The 23,935-nt window shown below is 49.1% G+C and overlaps 2 protein-coding genes across 2 annotated transcripts in view; one reads left to right on the top strand and one right to left on the bottom strand.

Moving 5' to 3' along the window:
* Positions 1 to 17,965: 17,965 nt before the first annotated feature.
* On the top strand, positions 17,966 to 19,348 carry PHLDA2 (pleckstrin homology like domain family A member 2). Its single transcript, XM_065636694.1, has 2 exons — positions 17,966 to 18,454; positions 18,997 to 19,348. Exon 1 carries the CDS (start codon positions 18,021 to 18,023, stop codon positions 18,417 to 18,419), a length of 399 nt encoding a protein of 132 aa, XP_065492766.1. The 5' UTR covers positions 17,966 to 18,020; the 3' UTR covers positions 18,420 to 18,454; positions 18,997 to 19,348.
* Positions 19,349 to 20,956: 1,608 nt separating this feature from the next.
* SLC22A18 (solute carrier family 22 member 18) overlaps positions 20,957 to 23,935 on the bottom strand; it is a 63,839-nt gene continuing 60,860 nt past the window's right edge. Inside the window, exon 10 of the mRNA XM_065636587.1 lies at positions 20,957 to 21,144. Coding sequence (XP_065492659.1) covers positions 20,957 to 21,144 — 188 coding nt within the window. The remainder of the gene's footprint in view (positions 21,145 to 23,935) is intronic.

The raw sequence follows: 23,935 nt of genomic DNA, 5'->3' as shown, positions 1-23,935 counted from the left end.
AGTAGATTGATGTAAATCAGAACGAACTTGCTCAAGTTGCAAGTGAACAGTTCCCTTAAATTGTAGCTGTCTGGAATGTTTTGTAGGAATAGTTTGTTTTTTTTGGGGGTGGCGGGGCAGTGTCATTATCAAAGATGTGGTGTGATCTCTGCATTTTTGTCATGGACTAAATGAGGTGCTGGGAACTGTACACTGGTTTATGACATGATATCCCCATGTCAATACCTTGCAGTCAGAAAATGCATAGCACTAATTCTCAGGTGACAATGTTAAGGCAGGAACGAAGGAAGTGGGAGAAGGTCAGCAATAGCGATAGGTTCTGGACTTCAAAAAAAAAAAAAAAAAAAGGTTTTGTAACCAGTCATTAGGCTCTAGTCCACTACAGCAGGCACAGAGAACAGCGTAGGCCTGTCTGACAAGGGGAGGAGTTCTGGATGGTGCTTGCATATGTGCAGACTGGCTAATTGCAGTGCCAGTGATGTTAGGCACATCAAATAGAGGTATTTGACCAGCTTTTTTTTTTTTTTCTTTTTACATCAAAAGAAGTGGAATGATAGTTCCCCCATCCTAAAGAAATACTTTCCACTACATGGTTAAACACGAGTGCTGCTACCTGGAGATAAACATCTGCAAATTAGCACGCCTAAGTAATTTATGTGCGTGAATCCCGAAAGGCTAACTTCAATTTTGAGAAAACGGGAAATTCCAGAACACACAGAGCAAATGTGCCAGCATTCAGGGAGCGCAAATGAGATGGGTGGGTAACTGAAGCTGCCTAGCGAGATGTTCATCCCCAGGAAGGCGATGGGAAAGCTAAGCTGGGATTTGTTAAAGCAGAGTTAACACCACTTGACACAGCTGAATGGAAAACAGATCTTGTCAAAACCCAGCCGTGCTGTTGGCGTTACAGATCTAGCTGATAATGGCAAAGATGAGCATTTCACACACTTCTCTGTTTTCAGATAGTTATTTATAGACTTTGTCTATGGGAAAAGTAACTAACAGGTACTTGAATATCTCAGCTTGTTCCTTCAGCAGAAAGGAGTATGAAGAACTGATGGGTTAGTTGTCAGAATGCCATAGCTGGACAAATCCAGACTGGATGGTAAAAATAGGGAGTGAGGGTGTGCAAAAAGGAGATAACTGTGATTTACAGTTGGAAAAGAAAATTAAAAAAAAAAAAATCAATATTGGTGTTTTCTGAAGACTGTGCCTTAAGACAAATAAATTGGGGGCCTTATGCAAAACTATGGGGAGAAGTTCCCAGAATGGTGAGGTGATACCAAGAAAGTGAGTCTGCATGCATACAAGCCTGATTACCATCACAGCAACCTGATAAACTCTGAAGTTCAGTCTGTGGGAACACACTCTTCTGATGCAATCTTCATGTCGGTAGCTTCTCATTTGAGGGGAAAAAAAAAAAGCATTCCATTTCTGGGTTTGAAAGTTGAAGCAGCGGGAAGCGCTCCAAGCGAGACTAATTTGGCGTGTCACCTACTGGGGCTGCAGCATGATTAATAGCTTCTCAGTGCCCTGGTTGTCTAGGAAGAAAGCCTTGGAGGTACTACCCCGCTGCCCTATCTCGTACAGAAATAAATGCCAAATATTCTGCTTCCAGCTGAAACCGGGAAGGGTTGTGGTTTCTCAGGAGCCTTTTGCAGAGCGTTAGGGTACCTTCATGGGAGCTTGGTTTTTGGGATAACCAAGAGCTGTAGGCTTTCAGGCCAACTGCAGTTAAGTTCAGTTATCTGGGGTTTGCTATCTGGGTTAGGACTTGTGGTAGCTGGAAAAAATTAAAATTGTCTCTGTGCGTTTCCACTCTCCTTATTGAACAGGCTTTTCCTGTTTTGAAGTAAAGGAGACTCATAATAAATTCATCCTTGGTTAAATGCTGCCTTGACGGCAGTTCCTCAAGCAAATGAGGTTTCGCCGAGGAAGCCAGCTCAGCACAGCGCAGTCCGGAGGAGGCCACGCTGGAGAGGAACACGTAAGAAGAGGTCAGACCAGTAATGGCACGAGGAAATCACTTGTTCCTGTGAGCTCGGCGATTCGGGAGGTGACTCTAAGACGCGAGACATGCTCCAGCTGGCTGTGTTACACTGAGGTAGCACATAACCTTATGAACTCATGCTTGAAATTTGCGCCTTCTTCTCAAGCATCTTAGCTTGACCTCTTTTGGAAACAATTATAGCTCAACCAGAAAATGGAAGAAACATCATTTCTAGTTGAGCTTAAAGGCACGAGTAGTAGATGATGCAGCTGGGTGCGAGACCTGCTGCTCCTGCTGCTGGAGCAAGTGTTATGTGCTAAACTTCACCTGGTCCCACGGCTTTTTATGTCCACCAATATGTGGCTTCTGGAAAAACATAAAGTTTATTTGGGCTGCTCCAAATCACCTCTTGATAGCTTATTGCAAATGGCAATCTATTAAAAAAAAAAGCGTGCTGCATTCATGCTTCTTTATAAATAAATATCTCTATTATTTCCCAAATAAAGTCTGGAAGGCACTGATTTTTTGTCAGTATAGTGTCTGTTCAGGCCTCCTTCCCTGAAGCTGCGGTCCTCACATTTTCTACCTTTTTTTTGCCCATGTTTTTCACTACAGTCGGTGTGCAAACAGCTCTTGTCACTGTAGCTGTCACCTGCGCATGGAAGAACCCTCATCCTCCCTTTCCCAAATGGTTTATAGCCATCACACTAATGGCAGGCAGAGCTATTTTTTTCCATATGCTCATATTGCTGTCCTAAATACCTCCAGTCTCTCACGGGCCAGGAAACCCGAACAATAAATGCTGTAAATCACACTGGTTTGACGAGCATTAAAAAAAAAAAAAAAAAATCCAAGCCTGTACGCTGTTCATGAAGCATCGTATGAATGAAGGCTGAACTGCTTGCCAAGTGCCAGTTTTTGTTTCCAGACTGGCTTTCCTCTCTGCTTGTTCACCTTGCCATTACACAAGCAAAATGCACGCTCCACCCAGCAGCAAGCAAGCCTCTTGCACAAGCCGCCTTACCCTCTGGTTTTTACCGTGGGAATCCGGGCACCTTGTGGGGATGCCAAACCAGGTTAATACAACCCAGTGAGCGTGTGCTCCAGTTGCCAGCGCAGCTCTGCACAGCCTCCTGGCTTGTACAAGCTTTCCTGGTAACAGACCCACACTGGGAAAGAAAAAAAAAAAAATCGCCTCCTAGCAAATTTTCCTTTCCCAAAGGAGTCAGCAGCAGCAGCGCAGTGGCCTCTCGCTGACTCGCTCCTGCCTTGCTTCTTGCCCCCTAGCATGTGCAACTTAAACATAACCCGTACCAGACCCATCCCAGCTTAACAAAGGGGCTGGAGAGAAGGGAAATGATACAGAAAGGAATTTAGTCATTATGCAACATGACCCAAAGTGGAGGAAAAAAAAAACAAACCATAAAATAATAATTTGCACCTGCTTGGGGTACAAACCAAACAGCATAGGATGATACTGGAAAAGAAGGACTATTGGTCTATCACTGATGCAAATCTTTGCACCATGCAGATATTCCTCGTGAGCTGATAAACTGATCTTTTCATAAAGCAAATTCACTCTGGCGGTTATTGAGACGAAATGCACCCACCTTTTAGGAGCAAAGGAGGAACTTGCCTCAGTGTTTTAGCATTAACACCTACTTGACAAAAGTGGTCATGTCACACTTAGGAGGGGTTTGGGATTTTTTTTTTCCTTTCTTTAATATTATTTTTTATTTCACCCAATTATCTGGTCTTCTTTCTTTCTTTTCATGATTCTGACTTAGGGCACATTTAAAACTCTTATTCGCCTGATCAGAAATAGCTTGAGAGAAGGGAGGCTGGGTACAAAATTAGTACCAGACCCACTACCAAAGCAAACTCCTGAAGTTGACTATGGGATATAACTTGTTCGGGGAGTTAAAGCACTTGCTGTAAAGATCACGTAGTGCTCCTGCACACAAGTGAATAGTTCAAGGCGTTTTGATGCAGAGAAAAACCAATTAAGATATAACTGCTGCTGACATTCCCCTAAGTCGTTTAATCTCTTGCCGCTTCAAAAAAGCAGGGAAAAACAAATTATGTACTTTCAATCTGACATTTATATAGGATGAATTGTTGCTTAGCCTATGAAAAGATCAAAAAGGAGATCTTTGAAGACAGATTGCCTACAAAGAACACTGGACTGTTATTATACCAAAAAAAAAGAGGTTAATAAGCATGGTTCAGGTCAAAACACAGGCAAGTGCGTTGTATGCATCAAAGTGTTCACAAGACCTGCTTGCTCAGGTGTTTCAAAGGCAGGCAGCAAAAGGGTAAATCACCGAGCCGGCATCTTGAGCAGCAGCGCTGCAGCACTGCACATGTATTTGGCTCTGCACTTGCGGGCTTGGCAGAGCTTCTGTGACTGGAAACTCCGGCGGTCACAGAGATGGCTTGGCTTGTGTTGGGATCTCCCGGCCAAGGAGAAGAGGGCATAGTGCCCTCACTCCCACTGCCCCAGCTTCATCTTGTGCCTTAGGGGGACCAGGGGTTTCAGTCCTTTTAACCTCAGTGAGGCTGAAGAGGCTGCAAATACCCTGTTTTGTCTGGGACTGTAACTCCTGTGAACTCCTTACTGTTCTGGCTGGGGACAGCAAATGAAGAGCCCTCTGAACACACATCCCCACCTGGCGGGGTGAAGCCACCGCGGTTCCTAAAACCTAGCAGGGGTGGGGACCACCCGTGTGGGTGTTCCTGACCCCGGCAAAGAGCTGCCGGCAGCTTTGAAGCATCCCTGAAAGATGGAGACGAAAAGGCAGAGCTGCAGGCACCAGCCCAGCGAGCCCCCAGCATGGGGGGCTCCTTGGCCGAGCATGGAGGAGTCTTCATCTGCATCCCTCATCCTCCTGAGCATCCATCCTCGGCACTTGGCCTCGTCTGCAGGCGCGGGGTGGGAGGAGGAGGAGGCAGAGAAGGCAGCCTGGCCTCCCTTTCCCACTGTGGCACGCTGCAGCCTCTCCCAGCAGCTGGCCCGACCAGTACGCGGGGTTTGCTGGGTGCAAGGAACGCACCAGCGCTGTTTCACCTGGGGTCCGATTTCAAAGCCAACCCTGATTAAGACGTTGGGTGAAGGCAAAGCAAACAGATACCATAATTGCGGTGTGTGCTTTCTCATCTCCACGGCAAGTTGCAAAATGTGCCGCCTCCTCCCTCATCAGCCGGGCTTTAATTGGCTTTAATGAAGAGGCAATTACACTATTTCAATTTTTAATTAAAAGGGGTGGCAGCGCAGGGGAGGGAAGGACTGGCCCCCTTTGAGTGTGTTGGTGGCACCATGAGAGACCTCTGGGCATGGTGTGCAGAAGGGTTTGGGGGGCTCCCACATGGAACCCTGGGTGGACAGGGCTTTGTGGGGGGCTCTGGGGTGACTGGTGCGAGCAGATCGAAGTCGGCTGCCTCCTGGCCATGCTTCTGGCGCTTTCAGATCCTGCCCCAGCACCCCTGGGCAAACTGCAATCAGGTTTTTGGTGTCAGAGCCAGCACATCAAAGGGACAGCGAACAGCCTACAAAAACCCCAACCCCGAAAACCCTCCAAAGCCAAACCAAGCCCTCCCGACACACTGCACCAGCAGAAATGCCTTCTGGATAAAATGTTGGGTGGTTGTTGGCAGGGGGAGGAGCTGCTGGGATGGGATGGGATGGGTGTCTGAAAGCAAAAGCAGAGCCACAGTTAGGAGCTCAACAATTTTATTTTATTTTATTTTATTTTATTTTATTTTATTTTATTTTATTTTATTTTATTTTATTTTATTTTATTTTATTTTACTTTATTTCATTTTATTTTATTTCATTTTATTTTATTATTTTATTTTATGCCATGCAGGAGGCAGCTGTACTCTGATAGAGACACCCTCCCCATGACCCTGCACAGTGAGCACAAAGGTGAGACTAACCCACTCAGCCCATGTGTGCAATTTTCCTGTAGGCACCACCTTGTATGTCTATCCTAATGCGTGACTAGGGAGGGATAAATGGAGGCATGTGGTAAAATCTCCCTTGGGAAACAGTGATAATTGCAGGGACCAAACTGCCAGCTTAGTCCCACGTTGCTTCTGCACTTTATTGCTCTCTCTGGCAGCCAGGAGGCCAGAGCTTTGGCCTTGACTCGGTCCCGTGAGCTGGGATATCCTCCCTCCTCCTGTTTCAATGAGACGTAATCGCTTTACAACTTCCTCCTACCAGAGATAAAAAAATAATTAAGAAAAGAACCCAGCGGCTTTGTGGCTGCACTGCGCCCTCGGTGTTTCCTCCAGCCCTGGCGGTGCTGCTGGGCTTGCCGTCGGATGGCTGGGGCAGGGGGCCCTGGGACCACCGAGCTGTCTGCTGCGGCAACCCAGCTTGGTGGCCAACACGTCGCTGGCTGCAGAGCACCAGCTTCAGGCAAGAAGGGAGCTGGTGCTGCCAGCCAGCCAGAGCCTCTCACAGGAGTGTGGCTCCAGGGTGGGGAAGGGGAAAAAAATGGAAAAAAAAAAAAAAAAGGGAAAGGAGGAAAGGTCCAAGGTCTTTCTGTGCAATGATTGATTCACCTGCTTGGCAAATATAGCCGGGGCTGTACGGCAGCCTGTGCGTGGGCAGGCTGAGTCACCCCACTGCTGCCAACCGGCCGCCCCAGCCCTGTGCCAGATGGGAGAACAAGGTTGCCTTCAACCAAAGAGAAGTGAAACCTGCTTATTTAAACACTCGGGTGGGAGCAACATGCAAGAGCTGGGCTGGGTCCAGCAGTACAGTGCCGAGCCAGCAGCCTCCTCTCTTTGAAGATCAGGACCGAGATCCCGCTCCAGGCTCCCCGCCAGCCCCCCATGAACACAAACCTCCTCCCTGCCTTCCCCTCCCTTTGCCCTGGGGTCCCAGATGCTCAAGAGAAGCTCATTGGCCTTGATGCCTGCAGCAACCTGTAATCACAGCCTGATTTTTTGGAGGGGTCTTTTTTGCCATGACCAACAACCTGTTGGTCTCCCAGAGAAGTGCAGTCCTGCTCCTGCAGGGATGACTGCATCACCATCCCAGTGCCCAACTTTCTCACGAATTTAAGGCCTTTTCTCCCTTCTTCCCTCATTGCTGTCAGCTGAGAAATCACTTATGATTCAAGATGACTTGCGGCAACTGCTTGTGGGGGATGGAAAGCAAACCACCCTCCTGCATTTCAGGCTGGGGAGCAGGGTGCTGTGTGTCAGCGATGCTGAGCAGCCACCCTTCCCTCAGGGTAGCCCCATCCTCATCCTGGCATGGTCATCACCTCTGGCCAGCATGCTGGTGTAGCCATGGGTAGACGAGGGGGTCCCAGGCTCCCTTAGGACTCCATGTGTACAGCGCTGGTCTCTGCACATATGCAATGTGTACACACACATAAATAAATAGCCTTAGGGAGAAGACAAGGCTGTAAGAAACCTGGGGGGGAAATATAAATCTCCCTCCCTTCCGCCCATCATGGGCCAGTAGCTCACCGGGAAGATGCCGCTGCTGGGAGGGTGTTTCTCCTCCATGGCAACACAACACCCCACACATCCTGGGGGCCAAGGTGCTCCCAAGCATCCTATCTCCAACCTCAGGACCTACCTTCCCTCCACTGGGCAACACCCAAAGTTCCCAGTGCCACACAACAAGGTAGCATATCTGGGTGTCCCCATTCCCAAACTGGCAGGAGTGTGGGGATGAGCTGCTCCACATCACTGGGACACCCAGAGATGCCTTTCATGGTTTGGGAAAGATGTGATGATTTTGGCCACCCAAGACCTCGGTCACTTGGTGATGGCCTGTGGCACACAGAGGATTTTTATTTTTAATGAATAATCACGCCAATGCAATCACCATTGAGTTCTGAGCAGGAGTAAAGCAAACTGCTCCCTGGCACTACTGTTATAGCCTGGTGTTACACCATGAGAGGAGCAGCAGAAGCAGCGAGAGAAGCACTGCAGGGCGACAAGTGATTGAACGGCCATGGCTAAAGGGGATTTCTGGGTGCAGGCATGGCTGTGCTTCTCCTGCCCCTGGTCAACACTTAGGAGCTTTTCCATGGAGGAGGCAACCAGCCCTTCACGCCCAAGTGAAGCAGAAGCAGCTATGAATCACCAAAGATAAAGGTCTAGCTCCTTCTCTTATCAGCCACAAGCCGTGCAAGCAGGTGAGGCTGGGCTGGGTGTGCTGCAAAAAAATGTGCTCAGAGGGCAGCCAGAGCCAAAAGTCCCATTGCCAGGGAGAGGTCTACCTGGGGAACCAACCCAAGCGATGCCAGGGGCAACCGCCCAGCTTTCTTCTTCCATCACCTGTTTCCCAGTAACTTCCAATAATGATGGGTTTTGGTGGTGCCGTGAGCCAAGCAGCACCAATAGTGTGGTTAAATAAGCTGTGGGTGGTGAAGCAACTGCACAGCCCCATACAAGGCACTTGGCTGTTGTCACGCATTGCTGGAGTGGCTGAAGATAAAGCCCCATCTGGAAGGGAAGGTTGGTATTGGGGAATGAGTGATCCTGGAAACGGCCAGACAAACAGGCACTGCCACAACCCTCCTCCATGGCTGGAGGAGGAGAAGGGAGAAAGGAGATGGAGTCTCTGAAATTCAACATTTCTTCTCCTGCTCTCACATATCTTCTCACTTCAGGGTCTCATAAGAAAAGCTAAGGGTGGAAATGTGCCCGTGTAAGCCCAAAGAGGCTTTTAGAAAGACTTTGGCAATGAAACCGGGCTGGCAGTGTCCACGTCAGAAACTCCAGCCTTGTCTGCCACTGTTTTGGGCAAATGTGTGATTTGCTATTTCTGGTCATTGGTTTGTTTCTGCAAAGCACCCGTGTTCATGGATGCGCATCTCCCTTCTGGAGCTGCCCTGCCTGTGCCCACGCCGGTCACTTGCAGCCTACTGCAGCCTTTGCTGCAGCCCTGGATCCCGCGGTTCTGGCCAAGGGTTCCCAATTACGGGGAAGGTGTCCAGCTCCAGTTATGGGAAATGTCTCCGGATCCATGACTTTGACTCCCGCTCCAGTAAGGCTGGAAGAATGACTCAGTCATCCTGGCTGCCTGCCAAGGCATTTAACTCATTTTGCTCCTTTTGGAGGTTATTTCACTGCTTTGAAGGCTGACCAGCCAGCAGGACTAAATATATTGAGGAAACAAGGAATTCAAAGCGTTTTATCCCTGCTGTAGCAACCCCTGTGCTTACGACACCTCCAGAAAAGCTCAGATAAACCTACTCCAGGGTGGTAAATGCCAGTCAGTGCTACCTGTCTTTGCTCGCAGAAGGGAACCTTCTTCTGAAGGACACTAGTAATTTGGGATTAAGGGCTAAGATTTTATGACATTTGGTGCACTGAGCACTCAGAGATTACACTACATTCAGGGGGATTCTGTGTTTTAAGCTATCACACAGCACTAGGAGGGTTTCTGTGTTTTCAGCTCAATGAAAATAACTTTTCCCTCCGCAGCTGTACCAGGCACTCGGCTGGAGTCTCACTGAGCCGACGGAGGGCACACGAAGGGGATAGTGTGGGTGCCAGGCTGCTGAGGACACCGCCCCCCTAAATCAGTGTGACACCCTTGGCCAGGGGATACACCTCTGTGCCCCCAGCATCCTGTGTGTGCCCTGGCTGCTCCCCCTACATCACACAGGGACTTTAACCTGGGTGCTGGCTGCCCTAACTCCAGGGAAATTTATTTTTGGCTCGTCCCCAGAAAGCAGAGCCTGGCCAAGGCTATGTGCCAAACACCCTCATTTCCTCCCCTTAACTGCCTCCCTGCTTTATCACAAACTTTGTTGCTTCATCTTGTTTTCCGCTCGTAAAGGCTGCAGTCACCGGTGCCTCCAGCAGCACCAGCACAGGCTGCCCCTGGGCCACTGGGCCACTGGACCGCTGGGCCACCAGGCTCATGCCCACCTCCAGAAGTGCTGGCTTCTGCTCTCTGCACAAAACATGCAGAGATTTCTGCAAACCTGGTTCTCCCTTCCACCAAATACTGGTTTCTTTAACAGAGTGGGAAAAAAAAAAATCAAATCCTCATTTTTTTTATGATTTAGGATTTCCCTTTCCCATCTCCTGGTTTAGCCGAGCATCTTGGGGACCATCAGGAGGAGAATAACAGTGATGCTGATGCTCGCTGCTTCCCCAGCCCCAGCCCTCAGCCCAGTCCGAGCGACAGCAGAACAGCTGCCCCTGCACAGGACCCGAGGCTGGGACATGCCCTCGGCTACTTATTGCAAATATTTGCCGAGGTGGGGCCAGGTGTTCGAACATGAGGTAGGCTGAGTAACCGGCAGGAAAAAAGAAAGTTTGGCTTCGCATTTTAGCCCCATCAACAAATATTAGCTTGGGCACCACGGAGCAAGCAGTCTGCCACTAATCCCTGCCATGCGACCCAAAAGGCAAAGGGCGGGTACAAATTTAGTGGCACCTGGAGTTTATACACACCAAATTCTATGGCTCAGGGCTGTTGAACTCACCCCATACCCTTTTATTTGGTTGTTGGAGTGAGGAAATAAATCAGTGACAGGTTAGATTTGGGAAAGTCAATCGTAACAGGAAAAATACACATTGCTGATGCCCCTTCTCTTTTTCATCCCATAGTTTTAGGATTTCTTTTTCCCTCCCATGTTTTTTGGATTTATTTGAAGCACTTGAAGCTGATGAATGAAGAGAAGTGGTTTTTTTTTTTTTTACATCCACTGTATCGGACACCTGTTTCCCTCCAGCAAGGAAACGTGGCATCTCCAGCTCCTGCTGGCTGCACTGGTGGAGAGCTGGCCGTGGGTGCAGATTTAGGGGGGAGCAGCAGGGTAACGGTAGCAGGGGAAGGTCACAGCAGTGCAACCATTGGCAAGGAGGTGGAAAGCCTTGGGAGAGGACAGCTGGTGCCAAAACCGGCTTCCCTTCATGCCTGTCACAACACAGTGTCCTGGCTTCATAAAGAAAATTCGATGGCCAAAGGGCAATATGAAACATGACATCAGCACTACCACCTGTCCTCCCATGCACACCGGCTGCCCAGGAGGGAAAGAATGCTCTTCCCTGGCCACTGCTGGGGGTGATGCACTGGAGGCTTTTGTTTGTGATAGCTCTCCAGCCCGCCTGGAGACAGGAAACATCTCAAATCTGGACAGTACCATGATGTCATCTTCTCCCTCAAGTTTGCTGATGTTGTGGTTAGGTGGTCCTGCAATGGCTTTCAGTGTTTACTCCTAACATTTACACACTGTTAGTTCAAAAGAAAAACGGAGAGAAGCAGAAAGCAGGGCCAGGAGGATGTGTCAAGCAGGGACCTCAGTCACCTGCTGGTGGGACAGCTGGGACACACGCCACACTGACGCCAGACAGCACAGCCCAGCGATGCGCTCGGACGTGACGCACGACACCCCGCTTGTGTGCGCTTGTCAGCGCTGGACCTGCCGGAGTCCCCACACCTACATAAAAATGGGAAAAGATGGTTAACAGCCACTTTACAGATCTCTGCAGATTTCAAAAGGGCAGGTTATCTGGAGTGGTGACCTTCAGCTCGGTGTGTGGTGTCAGCATGCTACTACAAGGCCTGGCCCTTCATAATCTCTGGTAAATGTTATTGCTGTAGCACACCAGGGTAATAAAAGGCTGTCCAGTAGCAGGCAAGAAATGTCAGGCTGAATGGTATGAGCTGTAATCACCAGAGACTTCATATGCAAAGAGCACATCAGCATCAGTCAAGGCCAAGGTCTCAGACCTATATTACCACTGCTGCAAAATAAAGATATCCCAAGTGTTTAACTTTCACAGACTTGGTCTGGGAAATTGAACGTTTTGGAGGGAGGATTTTCTATCATTTTAGAATCGTGAACTATAGCCTAAACCATCTCCTGAGCTCATTAGACATGAAAAAATGTTCATGGCATTCAAAGGGGCCAGTAAATAACTGCATAGTTCAGGGCAGCGCTTGCAAGCTGCTGGTCTTCCCATGCTCTTGGCAGAAGTCTTTATTAAAGGGGAAGTACTGAGTCACCACGGGTCCCTCAGCAGCCACACAATGGGGCTCTTTCTTTCCTGCTGGTATACGTCTCAAGGTATTAATGGATCCCTCTGTGATGCTCAGCAACCTGCTTCATGAGGATGGTCATGAGAACAGGCTAAATCCATGTCTGCCAGTGTTTAGACAGCCCTAGACCAAAACCAACCTGTTGGATCAACAGTCTCCTTGTGCAGGTGCCTCTGAGAAGGAAAACAAGCTGTGCCCAACCACTCACGGGCCTTGCGGCAACTTTCCATCTATCGCTATTCTGCCATAAACCAAGAAAATCAAAGATTAATGTATTAGATGTATTAGGTGGAGGATCAGAGCAGGGAACTGTATGACCAATGGCTTGAGAGATCGGAAGATCGAATAACACAAGCCTTTTTTTTTTAATTTTTTTTTTTTTCTTTTGTAACCAAACTACATACCTACCTGATGTCCAGGGCCGGGGAACATACTACACACACAGCCATGCCCAGGCTGCTGGGGAGAGACAAAGCAAAACACCCACACACACCATCGCCCCCTCAATTTTCAATCTCAGTATTGAAGTTCGGTGCCTGAAGTCCTCCTAAGCAGGTTTGAGTTGGCACATACCTACCCTTATTTGACTGTCTGCACAACCAATGTCTGGATTACTGGAAATGACATCTTTTTTTCCCAGCCCCTCACGCCTGCTCCATGACTCCATGCAGCAGTTTACAACACGTAATGATAACACACTGAGTCAGTGTGATGAGACATTTCAAGCTGCTTAGGGAAAAAAAGAGTCTTAGTCAGATAAATATTAGTAAATTGAGTAAGCGGGGCTACGTGATATTGCTGATTAATGCAGGGCTTGCGTACAGCTTGAAAAAAATTCTCACAGATTGACCCAAGATGCTTCCGCTGCTGCTCTTGTTTAAATTAACCCCAAAGCTCCAGCCTTGCTGCGTTTCATTTGCTGTAATCATTAAACAAACAGCCTTGGTGGCCTTTGTCTCTCTAGCTGAGACCTTTCTAAGCGAGCTGCCCCTAAGAGAAGAACTTCTTCACCTGAACTTGGCCATCTTGGAGTGAAGTACCTGACCTCCCTCTGTGCCCATGGGAAGACCTGAACATCCCTCACAGGGCCTCTCTGTCTCAGACGGCTGCCCCTGATGGGTTCCATATCACCCCGGGAAGTCCTGCTTGCAGAGAGACAGGCACCTACCACCTGACCTGTGGGGTTTGGGGCGACCCGGCAGTACCAGTTAGTCCCAGAACACTTGTGAAGGAAAAGAATAATAAGAAACTATAACTAAAAACCTCTCAGACATATTCTGGAATAGTCTAATCATAAAAACCCCACACATTTTAAGGAATATGAAAATGTGAAAAAATAATTTTTAAAAAAGTGAAAAGTGTGGAAAAAACTCTGCTCCTCACAACCATTCTGCTATAGCAACTCACATCCTTTGCTCGTGGTTATTTAGAGTTCTTTTGAATACAAGTTTCCTAGGAGACCTGGTGGTCACTATACTGAGTTGTAGCTATTTGTGCCTGTGGATATAGCTACGATCTACTATAAACTCGGAGGGTAACAATTTACAATGAGAGAGCATATGTTTCTGTGTTACTAATTGACTTCGGCTTGCAAGATTACAATGCCAGTTCCATAAACCAGTTTTTTTTCTTACAGATGTCATGTTTAAACTGAAGGAAATCATTATAATAAAACAAGTTATACAGCCTTGAGTCTCCACTTTGCCGCTGAGATGCCAGTGTAATACCAGAGAAATTAGGGGTCCTTCTCCAGGGGCAGACGCCTCGGAGAGGAGATGCTCTTCTCCAGGATTACTGAGTGACAACGGGAATAAAAACCTGACAGCAGCGGGAAAGCTGGTGCCCTGCAATGGCTGATAGCTGCAGTGGGAGCTCCCATATCTCTTGGGAGGGAGATGCAATGCCAGAGCCAGCCAGAGACCTTGGCAAGCTAAATGCTTTGCTAAATCCTGCAGGAAATCTAGCAGGTCCCGCCAATGGGGGTGTGGGGAGAGCTGCCGAGGACATAAATCACCAAAGCCCAATTTTTTTGCATTTTGCCTCCATGTGAGCTCTGCCCATGCTCAGCCTTGACCTCAGATGGTGGGCTGCTCCTGGCAGTGTCTGTGTGGCTGCTGTGCTGTTACCATGACTCACGTAGCTAAGGCAACCCGATGTTGCCAGCAGCAGGACACATGACGTCTCAGACTCTGAAATGATGATCAAATCCCTTCTCTGGAAGAAGCACTCACTTAAGGAATATGTGCTGTGGCAGGGCCAGTGACCTAACCTGCAAAAGGTGGTGTCACCAGCCCATCCATTGAGCCTCATTGTGGCCACCACATTCCACGCCCGTTAAAAAAAAAAAAAAAAAAATCCCCGTACGCAACACATACATGTACAAGCATCCCTTCACAACGACCCAAAGCTATTCCCTTTACCTGGGAAAGGGCTGAAGCCCCTGTTTTGTGCCAAATTGCCTTGTAGGCTTTAAGAAACGTTGTTACTAGAACAAAAATTGCTTTGGGGTGGAGCAAAGGGTGGTACCAGCATCCCTGGTGAGTGTGGGAAGAAGACGATGGCCACATAGGACCTATGCTCCAGTGAGTGAATTTCGGTGCATTTCCCATCACCTCCCCCTCGTTAACACTCCCCACTGCGTTCTTTTCCCCTGCTTTCTAAGAAGAGAGACAGATTCTTAAATTATCAAGTTCCTGTAGATTTCTTGGGTTTTGGGGGTGATGAAGGGCTGGTGCCTGATGACCTTTTTTAATGGCAACCAAGGTAGTTGTATTTGGGAGGTCACACACTGCCAAGGCACATGCATGGTGACGTGGTGTGCTGCAAGAAAAAACCCTCTTCTCTTGCTCTCACTTGTAACATAACTAAAGCAAACTAAACTAAACCCAAACTAAAGGCAGTGGCAGGTTTCTCCTGGCCACCAGCCCCAGCTTGGAAAGAGACAGCAGCAGTCACCTGAACTGCAATCACCCAGAGCTCCTGTTAGCTAAAGCTGGGCCACGGCCCTTAATTATCAAAGCCACCGACTACCTACACGTACTCAAACTTCCCTGTGACACTCGTCCTCCCATGCTTGTCCCAAGCTTTGGTGCCAGGGTATGGTGCAGGGCTGCATCACGGCTCTTACCTCTCTCCCCAAGTGCACTGGAAATGAAATTAGCAGTCTGCTGTCAGCTCTTCACCTAAGCTGTTAGCCCTTTTTATTTAAAAACTAAGGCAACGTACATATATTTTCTTTTTGCCAAGCAAACTGGTGCTGTATACTTGTAACAGTAGTGACCAGCTGCCATGGCATGCACTAGGATTAGGGCTGTGCTACTTGCTTATAAGCAATTGCCATGTGTTTCCCAGGTCACATTGCTCTGAGCTCCTTGAAGCTCTCCATTCTTTCCTGAGATGTGTCCTTGTAGGAGACTGCCCATGTTTCAACTTGGTTGCCCAAATTGGATTCAGTTAGAGTCACCTTTGCTTTCTGCCTCAGTAAAGGTAAAGAGGCTTTAAAATCATGGTCACAATGCCAGCGACCTAAAATTATGGTATTTTAATGCACTGGACCTTCTTTTGATGTGGTTATCCACTTAACAGGCACATGCTTTGTAAAAAAGTGGAACCTTCCTACACTGGAAACTGGGGTCCCAGTTCTGTAAAAACCTACCTTTTTCTGCATTGTGAGCAATTTTTTCACTTTTTTTCCTAATAATCTTTTATTTTTCTAGCAGTTTACTAATTTGGCCATTGCTAAGACAAGTTGACTGCAATGACAGCTGGGGGAGGCTTTGAATTTTTCAAAATGATGGATAAATGCATAAGAAAAATCACTTAGATGAAAGCAAAAGTGGAAAGACAGAGACTAAAGCGGGCTGCTGACCCTGCATACACAGATGTGAGTTTCATTTAAAAGTAAATTCTTTTTTCTTTTTCTTTTTTTTTTTCTTTTTTTTTTTTTTTTACTGGGCCTTTTGAAGCAAGGTGTGCACAAACATGCCAAGTCCTGCAGCCTTTCCACACCGGGAGCCTTCCTCCAGATGTTCCTTCTGTGCTCCTGACTTGCTGCCTTGTTTTTTTGCTCTTTTTGAAGTGGTGTCCCATTTCCTGTGCACAAAGACCATGCCCCATTGTATTTTGGAGCCCAATTAAAAATGTCATGATTCCTGCTTAAGATCCAGCTCTGCTCCTGGCTGGCTCCAGGTCCTTTATTCTCCTGGGGCCTTCTGGACAGGAACTTGCTGTTTTACAGAGCAGATGAGCATTTGTCCAGAAAATGTAGCTGTGCAGCCTGACGGTTAGTCAATCAAAACAAACTGTGTCACACTGAAAAGTGAGCTATAGTGTTGGCTTTCAGGGAAAAGACCACAGCTTTTCAGGCCAGGTCACAGCCATGCCTATGGTCTGCGGCCGCTCCCCCACTCCACGAGCAGTGATGGCCAGCGTGGTCTTCCCAGAGTGGTCACTAGCCCATCCCACCCTGAGAAGCTCAGCCAAACCATTCCCAGCTCATTCATCATCCCCGAGAGCATCACACAGCTCCCCCGCTTTATTCTGGTCCTCCCCACAGATGTGCATGCTGCTGTGAATTATCAAAGCGCAGCCGTATACTCCAGCCAGTGTGTGATTTGCAGCGGAAATGGGCTTGGCTGTAGCTCTAATTTGTTCCCGGGAATGGGCTTCTGACCCTGCTGAAGTCCCCGGGAACACCGCCAAGATCTTCAAAGGGGCCAGGCCTCGCTATGTAAACTCACCTCTGGGGTTTGGCTTGCAAACACCTATAAGAGGTGTTGGTCATTCAAGAAAAATGATGGAGGGGAGGAGAGCTCAAAGTCCAAAGCGTGATGCTGCACAAAGGACGTAGCTGAGCAAATACTTCTTTGGAAACAGTGTGAGTAAGTTCATTAAGCGCAGCCCTGCCCTCGGCTGCAGCATCAAGGTAATGGCTAGGAAGCTGGATCAGCCTTGTGTCAACTATCGTAAAACAGCGACAAAATGAATGGTGTACAAGAGGAAAGGATGGTAGTCTTGAACGTGCTGCTTAAATATCACCTCCAACTGCCGCTGCCTTTACTGGTTTCTCCATGGCGCTGGGCACTGACCAAGCTGTAACGAACTGTGGTGCCTTCCCTGGGAGGAGGCAGTGGGCTGGAGGGAAGAAAATGGGTTATATCTGGTGATTGCAGGTGACAGCAAAAAAGATAAGGGGGAGCAGTGTTAATGCAAAACTGGAGAGGTGGGGTGCCCTGAGGATGCAGGATGCGGGGCCTCAAATGGAGCTGGTGGGATTAGACAGGTCCTGCCTAAGCCTCTTGGGGCAACCAGGGCCTAAGGCCCAAACCAAACACCATGAGGTGCCTGTGGAAGAGGCCAGTGGCCTGCCACAGGTGGGGCTCAGGACCTTCTGTGCCAGGTGGAGGTGGTGCCAGGACAGACCCAATGTGGCAGAGATGCCAAGGCCCAGGACCTCAGTGATGTGGTTTTGGGAGCATTGTGTACCCCAGAGCAGACCTGAGATGCAGCAGAGATTGCTCAGAGGGGCACGGCAGCCCCATCCCCACTGAGGGGGGCTATCTCTGCTGGGCAGAGGAAACACACGCGGAGGGACCAGAGTTGGGATCCCCTCACGGGCGGCTGCTCTCCCCTTGCCCACGGCAGCAGCTGAGAGGGGGGCCCTCTCGGAGGCATCCACCTCCCCACACCCAGCCCGCCCGCCGACACGGGACAGCATCCAGCACCATCCCGTCTGCTCTCGAAGGACCATCCCCGCGCTGACCCCCGCTCCCCGCAGCCCAGCGCCGACGGGCGGGGAGCGGGGCCCGAGGGGGCGGGCGGGAGGCGGGGCGGCGAGGGGGCGGCGGGCCGGGCTCCCCGGGGGAGGCACCGGAAGGCGCCCGGCGCTGATTCATTGCAATAAATTGTTCCCGTCGTGGTGAGGCTCGGTCATTGCCGCCGGAGCCGAGGCTGCAGCTGGATCCGCAGCGGAGCCGCCGCCGTAGCCGCCAAGCGGGGAGGATGAAGATGCAAGCCGAGGTGATCCGCGAGGGCGAGCTGGAGAAGCGGAGCGACAGCCTGTTCCAGCTGTGGAAGAAGAAGCTGGTGGTGCTGACCAAGGACAGCCTCAGCCTCTTCCCCGACGGGCACAAGCGGGCCAAGGGCAAGGAGCTGGGCTTCGGCTCCATACTCAAGGTGGACTGCGTGGAGCGCACGGGCAAGTACATCTACTTCACCATCGTCACCAAGGACCGCAAGGAGATTGACTTTCGGTGCCCGGACCAGAGCTGCTGGAACGCCTCCATCACCATGGCCCTCATCGACTTCCAGAACAAGCGGGCCATCCAGGACTTCAAGAGCCGCCAGGAGATGGAGCAGGCGGCGGGCACCCAGGAGCGGCGGCTGGCCCGGGCGCCCTGAGCCGCCGCCGTCCGCCCCGGCCGGCACGGCCCCAGGTGAGCCCCTCCACGGCCCCTAACCCGCTCCTGCTTGAACTTTGAATTTTATTTTTACAAGATTTTTATTATTTGTCCCCCACGCCTGCTTTGGGCAATCAGAGGGGGACGGGCGGCAACCCACCCCCTGCACCGCTCACTCCCTGTTTTTCACCGGAGGGACCCCCGGCCCCCACCGCCGCCTCCCAGTCCGCTGGGGTGCCCGGCCGCAGCCCGGCACCGGGGCTCGCTGCCTGGCCGCTTCAGCCCAGGAGTTTCGGGGCTCGCTCCCTCTTTGCTGGTGTGGCGCTGCGAATTTCGGGTGGGAGTCGGGCTCATGTAGGGCGCTGGGAATTGCGGCTATTAGGCGGGGAAATAAGAAGTGGCACCTGGCAGCGCTTTCCTTAGAGAATTTGCTAAAACTAAGTGCCTGCGAAAATATGTGCTGAACGCTTACTCTCCCTTTAAAGTCACCCTTTCTTTTTCTTTCTTTTTTTTTTTTTTTTTTTCCTGCTCCACTATCTTGTTTGTTTAACTAACCTGCATTCTCTTGCTGCCTTTAGAGCATACCACTGGATGATAAACCAGATCAAGTGTCTTGGACTGAAATGGGACAGGGTACCAATGAAGGAAAGCGAAGAAGAGAGCTGGAAACAGCTTGGTTTTCTCCAAGGCCATTGAGGCTGCTGAGCAAAGAGCCCTGAGCTTTGCCTGAGATGCATTTAAAGAAAAACCAAAGACTTTCATAAAGGACTTCTAGTGAGGCGTCCACGTGTTTTGGGTGGCACAGCTTTGCGAACTATTATCTTCTATTTATGAGACGCAAGGAAGATTCAACACTGACTGGTGGTGTTAAACACAATTTAAATTATTCGTAGTATCTATATTTGTATTTATTTTGATGTCTTTCAGCAGTTACTTGTCTTAATATTGCTTTTGCATTAATATGTCCATTCCAAATAAATTACTTGAAATGTTCACTTTTTATTACTATACTCTGGGCTGCAGTAACTTTTGTTGATGCATGTTTGTGGAGTGGGTAGTAGTGTAGTAGCTTAAAAAGAGTCGGTAAGCTCAGATTTTTGGTGCCTTGGACTGGGCAGTGTGAAGTGGAGAAAGCCCTGATAACCCATTTGCGTTTGACCTTGTCTGCTGACCAGGGAAGTAAAGTGTGTTGATGTCCATTTCTCGTCAGTGGTGGAAATAGAAAAGCCTACCACAACTTGGATAAGTGCTCGTTTTGAAGCGCTTTCCCATACAGTTGGGTAATGGTGGCTACAGAAGGTGCAAAAAATAATAAAACTCTGCCTGTCAATACTCCGCGTCTTCCCCCTGGCCCCCATAGCTGGTTTCTTGATTTCGGAATAACAGCGCCAACGCTCCATGGGATTCCTCAGCTTTGCAACAAAGCAAGCTGAACTCCTCACTCTCTTTTCTTTCCTCCACCTTGGCAATCTCTAGATTGAGTTAAATTTCTACAGGAAAACTAGGAAGAACAGAGATAGACCCAGACCAAGAAGCTTGGAGAAAAAAGCAGCGCTTTTTTTTTTTTTTTTTTTTTTGATAAAACTCACTGAAGTTTTATTGTGTGAGGCTCACTTATCACCAACTAACCTGGGCTTCCTCAACAGCAATGCTGCAGCACATGACTCTGCTCTGGCAGTCAGGACTATGAGCTTAGCAGGCAAAGTACACACTACTAATGCTCCAGATTTGGCAATTTCAATCAGGTAACTTCCCCCTCCCAAAATCAGTGTGATTCTTGCAGGAGACTTTGTACTAGAGGAAGTTGCAAAGTATGTAATTACAAGCAGCCTGTAGTAAGTGCAAGAGAGACTCAGAACTGGGGTGGGGGAAAAAAAACCAAACAAAAAACCAACAAACCCAAAACTGGAAGGAGGCTTGGTCTCGATTTCTGGAAGCAGCAGGGAAAGTGGCACTGTGGCGTGCTCCACTGGGGCTTTACATCCTTATTGCATGTTGCTGGCATCCATGCTGCTGCCGGCCAGGCTTGTGCAGGGGCAGAGCTGCACATGATTGAGTTGTGGATGTAACAAATGTTTGGCCACAGTGTTTGAAAGCCTTTGGCCTCAGCTCCCCTCTAGCAGAAGAATGCCAGAGGTGCATTTAATTCAGCAAAATGACACTCAAAAGCAGATGTTTTACCCCGATTTTCCTTGGAACCATTGTAGGGGATGAAATAAAAGGCCAAACCAGAGCAGAGGCACTGGCTCCTAATCCCCTTAGTTTTGGCGACAACAGCTGAGGATCTAGAGCTATTGCCTGCAACGAAGTCACTGCTGCAGGGAGGAACCTGATAGCTTCTGGGGTCCCGCAGCTGCCAGCTGCTCCAGCAGCACTCCAAGGCTTTGCAAACTGATCTGTCCCTTACTATAGATGCAAATGTTGATGAAAGGCACGGTATTGTTCGAGTGGTTTTATTCCAGGTTTATGGAATCAAAAATAAAACTTAATAACATCTTTATTTCTATGGAAAAGGTGGGTTACTTTCTTGCAGCTGAATTATTGGCTTTTCGTCTCTGTCAGTGGGATTTTACTCTTTATGAGGTAAACAAACAAACCTATATTGACAATTAGCTGTAAATAGCCGAAGGAAGAGACTCCAAATTGTTTGTACAAAACTCCGCCAATGGTGGGGCCCACTGTCCGGGTCAAGGGCTGCACTGAGGCACAAATCCCAAGCATGGTACCTAGGAGAGATGGCAGAGATGCAGATGTCAGGGTGAGGGCAAGTCTTGGGATGGGAAAGCAGAGAAGAGTACGCAGAAGCCCCTTCATCCCTGATGGCATTCCCTTGCAGTAGTAGCAAATCACTTCAAATAATCTCTTGCGTTAATTTATAGAGGACCAATTAGGGTTTGTTAAGGCTAAGGACTCCTGGAGGCATCGGGACTAGTTTCCACCATGAAGCAACTAAGCTCTTCACTGAGCAGTCTGGACGACCGTAATGCTGCCCGAAAGGCAAGCCAGTGCTCACCGCTGCCTTCAGCGGGATCCAAGGATGCCTTTGGTCCCAGAAGATGCTTCTGAACATTGCACTCAACAGGGCTGATAACTACTGTGTGGGGCTAAGGATGGAGAGGTAATTTCTAGGGTTGTGTTCGAGACTTCCAAGCAAATCACAGGTTCTTCCAGTATCATAATTACCTAAGAGGGCCCCATTCCACCTGAGCTGCTATTGCCATTTATTCTCTAGTGTGGGACAGAGGAACACCTCTCGAGGGCTTAGCAGGTGCGAGAGGCTTAGGTCTAACTAGGTCTTCAAGAATAAATAAATAAAACCACAGATAAAGACTGAACTCCCTTGAGATACTCCCCCACCCGCTTTGCAAAGAGAACAGATATTTCAATTTGGATGGAAATGTGAGCCCTTCACCTGGCTGGGCTAGTTCCCCATCCAGCAGCTCTGCCATTTGCATCGTTAACAGGAACCTGGCAGATGGGGAAACACCTCCAGTTTGGCAAACGCAGATTTTTTTTTCCCCGCGCAGACGGATGGTCAGGACATCCCATGGGATGCAAAGATGTCCTACATACACCCGGCGTGATCTTCGCTCTGTGGTCTTCACACAGGACAGCTAACACACTCAGGGGAGCAGAAAATACCCAGGTGGCCAAAAAATGATTATTCCCCAACACTGGGAGGAAAGACAAGCTGGCAGTGCATGCAAGAAAATCGTGTGCCACTCTGAACCAATGCTTGCAATTATTTGACTACTGGTATGATTATCTGGGATGTTGGCATCAATTTTCCACCAAGACACACGTTGAGGCATTGTTTCTGCACAGGGCCAGCAGCGTCTGGGAAGAGGAGGATGCTGTCATGCATGCAAGAAGATGTGGAGTCAAGCGCAACGTTTAACGTGGGCAGCCATGGGGAAACAATTCCTGACTCCAGGAGAGAAGAGGCAGCCAGGTGTTCGCATAATGCCAGCCAGAGACTGCTGGGCTTTTATCAGCATGCTTAAAATACTTGTGCAATGAGCCTGAGCCGAGGGCGTAGCCATGCGGAGAGGGAAATCTCCCAGGAAGCGCTGCTGAGCGCTCCTCCTGCGCATGGGAACACAAAGGCGATGGGTGGCAACTTGCCTTGACCCTTTGCCAATGGGAACCATCCCACAACCACCAAACTTTCTGAGCAGGTTTTGCAATTAATTTTTCCCCTCTAGGTATTTGAATTAAACTAATTACTACGTACAACTGCCAAACTGGCTCTTATGATTTAGGAGGCACTATTTTTCCTTTCCTTTCCTTTTTTTTTTTTTTCTTTCGGAACAGAAATCCATCATCTTAAAAGGCTGGGCTCTCCCTCTGCAGTTCTTCAACATGTTGCTGAGAAAGATAATTTCTATTTAATGGTCTTAAATTAGATTCCTCGTGTCAGATGCCCTCGAGCTCTGGGACATGGTAAATCTCGGCTCTGCAGCATGGCCTTAGCTCTATTGCAAAGCTGCACATGTGATGGATCTCATTTAAGAAGAGACCTTTAACTGAGACAAGTCACATCAGCATAAAAATTCCTGCGTCGCTTCGTGCAGCTCTGTCAGCACACATGCTCAACTTCTTCATCACAGTTATCCCACTTTCTGAATATTCCTTGCCCTTTTTTCCTCCCTCCCCAGCTTTTTTCCCCCTTTTCCCATACCTAGCATGACCCGTCCCCGCTGGGCGCCCATCCTCCCTCTCGCCCCAGCCCGCCTCTCCTCCCGCAGGTTTCAGGGTTGGGTGCTGGCGCTCCCCAAGCCGGGCGGCTCCGTCCCTCCTCCCACCCTCCGCTGTGTTGAGGCACCCCGGCTCGCCCTCCTTTCCAGCTCACATCCTGTTGCTGTGCTCGGGTGATGGTGCTGGCCCAGATCAGCCTCGTGCCCGCAGGGCAATCACAGGGCCTAATTTAATGATTAGGTCATCACTCCCAGCGTCCGCTTTCAAACCAGCAAAGCCCAAGGAAAGCTGGGGGGTTCAATGCGCCAAGCCCTGCCTGGCTGCAAGCTCTGTTCCTAAGGTTTTGCATCTGATGTGCAAATACAATCACGAAATGCGGGCCTGTTATGCAGGGAGGCTTTGCTGGGCTTCCTTCCTTCCCTGAGGGCGGGGGGCTCTGTGCAGAAACAAGACCTCCATTCTTGGGGAGGGACTGGGGTTGACAAGGAGTGTTTGTGCAGATGCAAGTCCCCCTCAGCTTGGGGCTGCTCTCCCACCAGCTTACATGCCCAGCTGAACAGCATGTGTACGTGGGGCAGAATTTTCCCTTCCTGCCTTTGAAGATGAGGAGAGGGAAAAAAAATATCAAAGGGAAACAAATGAAATAATTTCCGCTATCTTCTCTTCAGTGCAAAGCCCTAGCCATAAGCAAAGAGCAAGTGCTCAGTAGCTCATCAGGCTCAGCAAGAAGTAACCTTGAATCGGTCCTGAAAGCAGGATGATGGGTGCAAGGGATGGTGCCATCCTACATCCCTCTGTTCCCTTTCTGAGACACATATT

The sequence above is a fragment of the Caloenas nicobarica genome, chromosome 5 (genome assembly GCF_036013445.1).
Source record: "Caloenas nicobarica isolate bCalNic1 chromosome 5, bCalNic1.hap1, whole genome shotgun sequence".
NCBI classification, from domain to species: domain Eukaryota; kingdom Metazoa; phylum Chordata; class Aves; order Columbiformes; family Columbidae; genus Caloenas; species Caloenas nicobarica.
The sequence above is the reverse complement of the archived record's forward strand: the minus strand, read 5'-3'. Positions and strand labels throughout refer to the sequence as shown.